At 27.1% G+C, this 11,188-nt stretch overlaps 2 protein-coding genes across 3 annotated transcripts; both read right to left on the reverse strand.

Annotated features, from left to right (window-relative positions):
• Positions 1-1,270: 1,270 nt before the first annotated feature.
• Positions 1,271-3,237, reverse strand: LOC114945695 (putative 5-hydroxyisourate hydrolase R09H10.3). The gene is made up of 3 exons (XM_029321985.2): positions 3,126-3,237; positions 1,740-1,882; positions 1,271-1,645 (listed from the first exon to the last, which is right to left on the reverse strand). The coding sequence occupies exons 2-3, from the start codon at positions 1,880-1,882 to the stop codon at positions 1,414-1,416; spliced, it is 375 nt and encodes a 124-aa protein (XP_029177818.2). The 5' UTR covers positions 3,126-3,237; the 3' UTR covers positions 1,271-1,413.
• A 612-nt stretch (positions 3,238-3,849) lies between these two features.
• Positions 3,850-9,189, reverse strand: LOC114945672 (uncharacterized). 2 transcript variants are annotated; one of them, XM_029321954.2, is made up of 7 exons: positions 8,739-9,189; positions 7,118-7,326; positions 6,303-6,542; positions 5,976-6,197; positions 5,371-5,793; positions 4,876-5,030; positions 3,850-4,410 (listed from the first exon to the last, which is right to left on the reverse strand). In XM_029321954.2, exons 1-7 carry the CDS (start codon positions 8,953-8,955, stop codon positions 4,185-4,187), a joined length of 1,692 nt encoding a protein of 563 aa, XP_029177787.1. In that variant the 5' UTR covers positions 8,956-9,189; the 3' UTR covers positions 3,850-4,184. The 2 variants fall into 2 exon arrangements, with proteins under 2 accessions (XP_029177787.1, XP_029177788.1); XM_029321955.2 differs by having other exon boundaries at positions 3,851-4,410; positions 5,371-5,709; positions 8,739-9,187.
• Positions 9,190-11,188: the final 1,999 nt, after the last annotated feature.

An 11,188-nucleotide genomic window follows, 5' to 3' on the forward strand; every position in this document is an offset into this window, starting at 1 on the left:
ATGTATATATTGTATATTACAAAATATAAATTATAGAATTTGGATTACATGCAATATTTCCGAAATATTAATGTCATGTTGCTACAAGTGTGCTGGAATTTTGTGCACCTATATCTCTGCAATGTCTTTATAATGTTGCATTGCAACTTGCAACATTGCAACATTGCTGCAATATAATTGCAATAATCTGTGCTGTATGGGCTGTGGAAATAAAGTTATACTAATGAAACGTTAAGCTACAATAATTTAGCGAGGTTTTTTTCTCAGAAAAGAATTAAGAATCTGTTTTCAAAGAATCTTTTCTTGTGAATTTATCAAGAAGAAATTAATGACAGAAAAACATTTCAATTGAACAGATAAATGTTAATATTGAGATTTGCATACATAAAGATATGCACATATAAAATGAAACGTAGAATAATAGAGGATAATGTAAGGATTGAACATTTTTTTTATGAAGATGTACTAAAATTAAACGCAAAAAGCAGAAATGAATAATTACGCAGGCTTATACTTGCGGAAGGCGAGACAAGTCACGATTACTACACGCGTAGTAACACAGCCTGATTCATTCTGTCACGTGTGAGTCGCTCAATCGCGTTACGCAATTCACGTGTGAAACGACCGTATACCTTTCCACCTAGATTTACAGACATTCACCTATTTTACATGACAAAACAAATCAGCTGTTTGTTGACGTGACACGTAATTTGTGTTATCTCTCGGAAAAAAAATTTTTATATAGAATTATATATAATTAATTGTATAATTATACATATATAATCGTAAGATTATATATATAAAATATGTCCATTTTTATACATAATTATATTTTATATATAAATTATATGAATTCATATATAATCATGTCAAATTATATATGAAACATATATAATTATACATATATATGAAAAGAAATAGTTATTTATTATATATATATATAAATTTATTATATAATTATATATAAATAAAGCACTTTTATCTAATTATGTATAAACATATTTTATATATACTTTTTCGATTATATGTATAATTTTATATATTTTTATATAATTTTATTGTTATATATAAAAAAATTTTTCCCGAATTATTCTTAAAAAAATAATTGAAATAAATGAATACAATAATACAATAATGAATATTGACATATTTAAATGACGGTAAATTAAAAAAAACATTTTATTATTTTCATATTTTCATATCTGCATTAATACTGCAATATTTTTTACAGACTATTATTTAATTATTAAAAGAATAAAAGTACAAAAAATTTATCTGTTAATACAATTATGCTCTCTTCTCGTTTATTTTTTGACGTTATAATATTTATGTAACATAAGGTTTTATAAATCTTGCGCTATCGTTATCTTAATTCTAAGAGACGATATAAGAGAGACTTGAAGTAAACATCGATTACGAGCCGCGATATGTAGTAAACCCAAAAGGACTCAACAGCAAAGGAATATGATAATGTTCGCGAGAATTTTCCACGTCAAACATCACATCGATCAACGGATACATCGAATTGACCGCATTTCGTCTGAAATAATCATTCACCCGAAATTCGATCTTGAATCTGCCAGGTGTGGGAGTCTCTCTTTCATCTTGTAGCAGATCTGCGCTACGTCCGTTTGATCCTGTCATGCTGTGGAGGAAATAATAATTTTTAACAAAAGATGAATAAAATATAATGCAAAAATATATATAATGCATAGAAGATGCACATATAGAACATATACCTTTCTTTTAGAAGAATCCATTTATCATTCTCGAACTTGTAAAGACTTACTGCCAAATTATCAGCAGGTAGACCTCTACTAGTATCCAAAACGTGCGTAGTGATACTTAATTTTGCTTTTTTTGGATTTACGGAAGTGGTCATCTATCGCATAAAAAAATACATAATTGTATTACATATACCCAGATAGCCACAGTAATTATTATGACATTATTTTGATGGCAAATGATGCATTTTGACATCAAAATGATGTCATAATAATTACTGTGGCTATCTGGGTAACTATACAAATATATAAAAATTTTAAGGATAATAATATATTCAAACTTTTTCTGCTTTTAAAATTATAACAAATTGTAGACTAACAATAATTTATATTTTATATACTATATGTTTAAATAATTATTTTTGTAATAGTTTGAAAACTATTAAAAAACTCGACCATAGATTAACACATTAATATAATTTTAGAGTCCACATTTAATTGAACTTGCATTATTTTCTTTTATTAAAATTCTCATTTTATACAAAAATAAGTATAGGAAAGAAGTTAATGAGAATCCGGCGCAAAAATAGAGCGTGCATGAATAATTCTTTTTCAAAATAATTTATTTCTTAAATTATTTTCACTAATTGTCAACAAATGATCCCTCTTTAAAAAACGTTATTAATTTTCGAATATATCGAAGTCTTCTCGTAATTAGCGAATAAATTATTAATTAATTTTGTTTATTAATTTTTTACGATTAGGTGATTTTGAGAACAGTCTTTCTCAATTAGAAAGAAAAAATAACATGTATTATCTATAAAATTATTTATAAAATGGAATAAAATTGAAAATAATCGAGAGGTTAAGAAATTCCCAAGGAGAACAGAAGATCAAAATTATGTCAATTTAACATCATATATTGATTAAATATTGATCAAAAAATGACATAAATTTAGTCAATATGACATTAAATTGACATTATTTTGACTTTTCTGTTTTCCTTGAGTTCATACATTGATGGTAATCGCAAAGTCGCAAGCAAATCGATCAATTATTACATTAAAGAATTTTTTTAAATACTTGACTGTGATTGTGCATAAAATGTAAGCTACTTATATTTAAAATAATGTATAATTATTTTTAAAAAGTAACGACTCGTTACCTTTTGAGTAACTGTAACTGCAACGAGTTATTTTTTAAAATCGGTAACTTGTAACTGTAACTAATTACTTTTTCAATGAAATAACTGTAACTGTAACTAATTACTTTTACAAAGTAAAAAAAAAAATAATTGTTTACGCTCTCTGTTTTCTGCGCCTATTAGTTCTCATTTATATATTTTTAATTTCTCCTTTTATATCTTATATTCTACACAGATTTAATTTTATCACATATTACATTTTGATGATTTGTGGAAACACTATAATTTATTTCACTATTGTCACGTTGAGTATTTATATTGCGAACACAACTAACTCACTGCTCATTTCAATCTAAGAAGCAGTTTCAAAAACCACATATCAATAAAAGATATTGAAGGTCAAAGGTGAAGGAATATCATCAGTACTGAGTATAGATAAATTTATATTTATAAATACCAACTTTATTTCATGTTCACAAGTCTACAGTTTAACAAGTCATACACTTTTAGAAAAATATAAATCGTAAATATATATTATATATGCATGTGTGTATATATAATATATGCATATTTACATTCAAATTAATTATAGTAGTATATCAACACTATAGATGCTATTGGATAATATGTTGCTATACCAAATATATAATTAAAATAATAAGATAAGAAAAAGTAATGAAAAATAAGAAAAAAATTTCCATACATACATTTATTACCATACATACATGTATTGATCTTCAGAGATGTAAAAAATAAGATATTTATATTTCTAAAACTAATATGCATACTATACACAATTATAAAACTATATGCATACTTAGATGTCTGGTAATTTTGAAATAGTTTCCCTAAATTTTTTATTTTACTATGCAAATTGTCGTCATACAAATTTATCTTATAATAAAAATAATTCTTAACTATATTAACTACATACATATATACTTATAACATCTTATGTATTGTATTATACTTATATTATAGCAAAAACAGTTCTTAACAAATATCTTATCTCATCTTAATCGCATTTTGCCATTTTTTTTATAAAAATGTGTGAAGTAATAATTAAGAAAAAATAGTTGCCTTACAATTAATATTATTAGCATAATTACTATACTATATTATCTTATATTTTTTGATTCTTTATATACCTTATATTTTTTTTATATTTATCTTATATGTTAAATGATAATTGTATATTAACATGAAATTCATTTAATGTAAAAATAATCACATTCTTGCAATGCAAGCGTGATACAAATTAGGAAATCTTACAACTTTACACTTTAGAAGAATATATTTAGAAAGAAAATTATACTTTAGGAGCCGCGATAAATTGTGTAACTAAACGGACTCAACAAAAGTGGCAAGTGATAGTGACTGTTTATATTTTTCACATCGAATACGATTTCGACAAACGGATATATTGTTTCTATTCTTCTCAGTGTGAAGTATTTATCGACATCGAAATGGATCTTATAACGACCAATTGTACACTTTATGTTCTCCACCAGATCGACACAGTAGCCTTCTGTATTTGTATTGCTGAAAACAAAGAATTTATAAAACTTATTCTAATATACTATATAAACATATTCTACATATACTATTTAGTCAATATCCATACTATTAAAGTATGAAATTAGTATTTTAATAATAAAATAGATTTGTTGTATTAAATAGCTAAAAAAATTTGAATTAAAATAAAAATTATCTTGTAGCTTCAATATATTATGGTCTTATTTTAAAAAATTTTAATTTCTTTTTTAAAAAAGTCTTCTAGCTCTAAAAAAAGAATTTAAAATACTTTTTTATAATAAATATACTTAATATAAAGACGAGAAATATGAGTACTTTTTGATTCACACTTTTTGATGCGCATGAAATAATAGAAAATCTATAAAATAATAATATACATAACTATAAATTTTCTATCACCTTATATGGAAAGTACTCTATGTGTTTGAAGAGAGAAAATAAGCAGTAATAACTAATTAAAGAATTACACACCTTTCATTTAAGAAAGTCCATTTCCCGTCCACTAGTTTATATAAACTGACTTGCAAGCCACTAATTGGATTTCCCTTCATATTGTCTGAGACATAAGTGGAGATACGCAGCTTTCTTGTTGCAGTTGATTTTATTGGCTGCTTCCCCAAAGCAACCTAAAATAAACATAGCATTTATTAAATAACAATTTTCAATTGCTATGCATCATTAAGAAAGCTCATTACAAAGTAAATTTTTTATAAAACGCAAATAAATTACACAATATTATTCATCCAATTTGAGATAAACTTTTCTTTAACAAAATCTTGACTTGAGACTTAATCATTAAGAGATTGATATTGAAATCCAGAAAATTTTGACAGATAATGAGAATCGTCTACACATTTATTTAAAAAAAATTAATTTTATGCCTCAAAAATAATATATAAACACTTTTTCTTGTATTCTATATTACATAACAAGTAATCTAAAAAATTAGGAGAGCTTCTTTTTTACTTTTTTAGGTGACGACCCTTTGCTACTGGTAGCAGTTGACTGTTGATTAGTGCTGACAATTGGCTGCTGACTAGTACTAGGAGCAGCCGATGGCTGGAATAGCTGACTGTTGGCGGAGATAGGCACACTCGATGTTTTAATTTTATCTGGTTCGGACACTGCGACAGTCTTTTTCTGATCAGCCATCATCAACGGCTTGCCTTTCAGCTTCGTCAATATATACTGTGTGCCCGGTTGGAATGTGCCACCAGTTAATGTAAATGATTTATTTCCACACATCAAGGTGATGGTCCGGTTACTTTTCAAATTAGGCATAAGCGGCAAAAGATTGACCGGTGACTGAGTTGGTGTTGATGAGATGGTGTGATAAGTTGCATCCAATACCGGCAATGAAGAGGTTACAATCAAATCAGATTTATTCTCCTGTTATCAAATAATTAATAATACATTTTTTCTAAATTTGACTAATTACAATTTTAAATATGAAATTCAATTAGAAAAAAATTTTTAGCACAAATTTTTAAAAAAACTACAATATTCGGACTAATTTTTAATATTAATTGCATCAATTTTTCTATCCATTGGAAATGTAAAGTATCACTTACCTTTCCTGCCGATTTTTGATTAATTTTAATTTCCGTTTTTTCATTTTCGAACTCCTTTGAAGTTTCTTTGATGTTCGCTGCATCAGATAAATCAGATATATCTGGATTAGTCGATTCTACTTCCATCTCCATTTGAACATTCTCCTGATCTTCGATTTCTTCTTCAAGATATTCACTATGAACATGAGCCATTGCCTCGGCCAATGTATCTCGACACTTTTGCTATACAACATAAAAAGTTAATATATAATTCAAGGACTCGACCTAAACTCTTTGTTAAGCAAATTATTGCATTTTATTATAAATATTATTTGTAACACAACTGACCTTGGATAATCTGACCTTCTTTATTACAGGCTTCATAGTCTCCTCATCATCGGATTGCAACTGTGTATACAAATCATTAATATCTTTTTCTTCCTCTTCTTCATCAATTATTCGTTCAGTTTCCATTTTAACCTCTTGCGAGTCTAGTACTTCTTCCTCATCCATGTCTAATCTCTCAACAACATATTCTATGTCATCTTCATTTTCGTCATCTTTTTCTGCTTGAGAATCATCCACGGCCTAGAATTTAAAAAACTTATATATAATTGTAAAGTATAATTTAAATGATTTATATTCATATGTTGTTATTATTTTTATAGTTTACAGTATTACTATTTTATAATTAACAGTATTTTACTATCATAACTAAAAAAAACTAAATAAATGGAATGTTTGAATTTAAACAATAAATATGTGATTAATCTTAATTAAATATTTGATAATTACAGATTATAAAAATATATTAAAAGTCGACAAAGAGAGAACCTATTATCTCACAATCATTGTATCAATTTCTTATGGCCAACATGCTGTACTTTTTTGTTTCTAATATTATATTTCATATATTATAACTTTATATACAAGATGTCCTATTTTTATAGATTTTTTTAAAGAATACAATCACTTACAAAAATATATAGATAACCCAAAAAAATACAAATTATACTGATTATATACCTGTTTGACAGAAATATCAGAATATATACTTATATTAATATTGTCTCTATAAATATTATTAGAATAAAAAAGGTGATCCATCAATATAAGACATTTTGTACATAAAGATCGGTAAAAAAAAAAAGAATATGCGGAACCTCAACTTCCTCGATGAGGCCCACTTCGAGCGCGTTCGGATCCATTTTTCGCATATTCTTCTTTTCTTCCATCTGGTACGACAGAGCCGCACGCTGATGCTTTATCGTGCACGTATGCTTTAGCAGCGACAGACGGTGTGCGTGCAGATTCTTCTTGCAATAAGTGCAATAAGCACGAGTCGGTTGAAACTGCACTGAGGTCAGCCATCCTGTAACGAAAATATCTTGAAATTGCTGCCATTTCTATCATTCATGGATGTACATTTGTAAAAGGAATATCTCAAAATTATCATTCCTGCTTGTGTTTTTACATGATGATCTAAAGATATATGTATAAATTATAAAATTTATAATTTATACTACTTTACTTTTTTATAATTTATATTTTATATACTTTAGATATATAAAATATAAATATTTAAATAGAAAATAAATTTATAAATATGATATATATTTTAGAACGCTATTTTTCTTATCTCAAGTAAAAAGTAAGAATGAAGCAATTCTCGATTTTTTAAATCATTTTTTTATCGTTAATATATTTCGGTATTAAATTTAATGTTTAGAAGAATTTATAGACTTACATAAATTTATAATGGAAGTTTGTAATATAAATATTATTGTTTAATTGATTGTATAACAAAGATCATAATTTTTATATTATTCAACACAGATTCAAACCTATGTTTAATTTTCATATTCACTATAATTTTTTAATAAAATTATAACTTGAATACTGTATTACTTCTTCATTTTCGTTTCTTATTGTAATAATTTTTTTCTCATATATCACCAAAAAATATGCCTGCATAAGCAACAGAATTAATTATTGATAATCTATCAGGAGAGGATCTATAAAAATAATTCCTCATATATATAATTATTTTAAAGATTTAGGGAGGACAGTTTATTACATCAAAATTAGCCATTCAAGTCCTTAAAAATTTTTTATGGCTTTTAGCCAGTCATTTTCTTCTAAGAACAAATATATATTATATATTATTATATATGATATATATTTGTTCTTAGAAGAAAATGAGAATGGCTAATTTTGATGTAATAAACTGTCCTCCCTAAATATTTATTATATATTATTATATAATATATTATATATATTATATATTATATATATATATATATTATATATATTATATATATTATATATATATTATATATATTATATATTATATATATTATATATATTATATATTATATATATTATATATTATATATATTATGTATATTATATATTATATATATTATATATTAATATTATTAAATTACATATATATTATATATATTTGATCTGCGATCTCCAAACTAAATTTCCTCCAAGCTTCCTCTTCAAGTTCCCATTCGAGCATTCCTAGACGCAACTAGTTATATAAAAAAAAATAGAAGATCCACCGAAAAAGCTCAAAATAGAGCGAATGTGTCAAACGTGTGTCCGAGGGCATCATCTAGTATTAATTTTCGGTTTACCTCGACACGAAGTCAATTAGTCAGTCCGGAATCGACCCTAGAATCTAAGCTCCCGAAGCACCAGGAGTACGCGCGCGCGCACACACACAATATATATATATATATACACACACACTCATCCACGTATCGGGGAAAATACCTTTGAAATCCTGCATTTGCTCCCATTCCTTCCTGTAGCGCTGCGTGTAGACCCGGGTCTTCGCGTGGCTGATCTTCCCGGTCGGCGTGAGCCGCGGAGTCGACGTCGTCGTGGTCAGGAGGTTGTAAACCACGGTCGAGGTGCCCTGCTCGGCGCCGCTGCTGCTGATGAGCGTCATCGGCTGCGGGCTCCCGTCCATCTCGGACGTTTCGTCCATCGGCCGAGAGATTTGTTTATTCGAATCCCGTCCTCGTACGCGAGCTCGCAGGTATAATCTGGGTATACAGATTCGCGGCGCGAAATTACTAAATAGTTTTTTCTCCGCACTCGGCTCTCTGCTGGGGAACAGGAATTCGGGGAAATGAACGCCTTCTAGCTTCTAGAACCATGCGTTACTATCCCCTAGCGGCAAATGGCGGAAGAGACGTCGTTGCTACGCGGGAGAAGCCTCTTCTCTCGCCCGCGGTGACGTGTCGTCCAAGATGGCGCCACCGCGCAGGCGCGTCTCCGTCCGCGCGAGAGCCCGGAGGTTTCCGTAGTTTCTGAAATGAAACAAATTGTTTGATATATTTTATTATTATTTATTTGTTTTTTTTAATTTATTAATTTATTAGTTAAATATAAATATCAATTTATTATATATTACACTTATAAAAGCATTTCAGAAGTGTATTAAAAAATATAAGTATTATTTCTGTTTCCTAGCGCCAAAAAGAAAGATCAGGAAAAAGCCTAGCTGGATAATTTGTTGAGATTAATTAAAAAAAGTAAACAATAAAGGAAACCAAAATTGATTAATAATTTTTGAATAATGACAAGTCATAAAATTGTCCAGCTAGGCTTTTTTCTGATCTTTTTTTGGGGATGGGAAACAGAAAATACTTATATTTTTTAATACACTTCTGTGATGTGATTTTATAAATAATATAATAAATTTATATTTATATTTAAATAATAAATAAGTGAATTTCAAAAATAAATAAATACATTTATATTTAAATAATAAAATATTGTAATATAAAACACCGAGTGTTTGTAATGAACAACTTCAAAAAATAAATAATCGAGATAAAATCGTTTACTAAATATTCTCTAAATATATATCGATCTGTATCGTTCGATATAAATTATACTGTCACATTAATAAATAAATTAAATTTAATATAATAATGCATTTATTTATTTAGATACGCCTTTAAAGATACGTCACTGACTTCATGACTAGCACAACGTTTATCGATGTGCGCGCGCACTTCTGTTAAAGCGGAAGACCCCACCAAAAGCTACCGCGCTATTCAAAAGTATCCACCAATGAGAGAGAGGATATCATATTTATTATATTATTTCCTATTGGCGGGAATGTTCGTCCCCGCTACTTTCTCGGGAGTGAATTCTACTTCCGAGTCACCTCGCGTCTAAAAGTTCCTGGGAATAATTTCTCTCCGAGATAGAAATTTAATGTTTCTCTAGCATTCTCTCTATAATAGGAAAGATCACAAAATCTAGAAAACTTGATGATCACTAGCTTTTTCAAAGGCGATGCTAGTGTCCATCGTCGCGCAATTATTTTAAATTACACTGGCACTAGCTTTATTAAGAATAATGCAATAAACATAAATGATAACAACAAAAAGAATTGACATTCTATTTTCTACAAAACATTAAAAATAAATAATAATATATGATATTTTAAATCGGCCAAAGAGCCCAAGCGCGAAAAATTAATTCTTCGGAACTTGGCCGATTTAAAATATCATATATTATTATTAATATTGTGAGCCGATAAAATATTTCTTATCTGATTAAAAATAAAATTATTTCGCATCTCATTACATATTGTCTTCATCATAAAATAAAATATAATTTTAATATTGTTGTGAAATAATAATATTACATATTTATATATATAATAATATCATTATATATTATAAAAATGATAGAAAAAAGCAAAGAACCTTATAAATTATAAGAGACCTAAAAATTATATATATATTATATATAGAATTATATTTTTAGTCAATTCACTTAATTAATATAATTAATGTTTTCATTGTTGTATAATCAATTGTTAATTATCTAAATAAATCCTAATTTAAATAAGACATGAGAGAGATATAATAATATTCTCTATATCCGAAACAATTATTTTATATGTGTATATATATAATTTTTTGAATATAGAAAGCATTATTATACCTCTTCTGTTACATATTATTTAAATTTGTATATATATAATTAAAAATTGATTATACAATAGCGACAACATAAATTGCGTTAGTAAATTGAACAAGCATATAATTATATAATATAATTATTTTATAACAATAATATTCATCTTATAATGAAGACAATATATAATAAGACGAGGAACAATTTCTTTTTCTTCTACTATTTTCTACACACAAAGTTCAGTATTTTATAAATATTTAAGATCTTATAAACATTTTCGA

This window comes from Nylanderia fulva, unplaced genomic scaffold (genome assembly GCF_048542155.1).
Source record: "Nylanderia fulva isolate GAGA-0341 unplaced genomic scaffold, ASM4854215v1 Scaffold32, whole genome shotgun sequence".
NCBI classification, from domain to species: domain Eukaryota; kingdom Metazoa; phylum Arthropoda; class Insecta; order Hymenoptera; family Formicidae; genus Nylanderia; species Nylanderia fulva.

What these genes read in the sequence shown, in the direction of transcription:
- LOC114945695 (XM_029321985.2), bottom strand. Translation starts at nt 1,882, where the DNA reads ATGACCACTTCCGTAAATCCAAAAAAAGCAAAATTAAGTATCACTACG. An exon ending in TGGATTCTTCTAAAAGAAAG is followed by an intron (nt 1,646 to 1,739) that starts GTATATGTTCTA and finishes TTTCCTCCACAG; the next exon opens with CATGACAGGATCAAACGGAC.
- LOC114945672 (XM_029321954.2), bottom strand. Translation starts at nt 8,955, where the DNA reads ATGGACGAAACGTCCGAGATGGACGGGAGCCCGCAGCCGATGACGCTC. An exon ending in AAGGGTCGTCACCTAAAAAA is followed by an intron (nt 5,031 to 5,370) that starts GTAAAAAAGAAG and finishes TGTTTATTTTAG; the next exon opens with GTTGCTTTGGGGAAGCAGCC. An exon ending in TGGACTTTCTTAAATGAAAG is followed by an intron (nt 4,411 to 4,875) that starts GTGTGTAATTCT and finishes CTTTGTTTTCAG; the next exon opens with CAATACAAATACAGAAGGCT.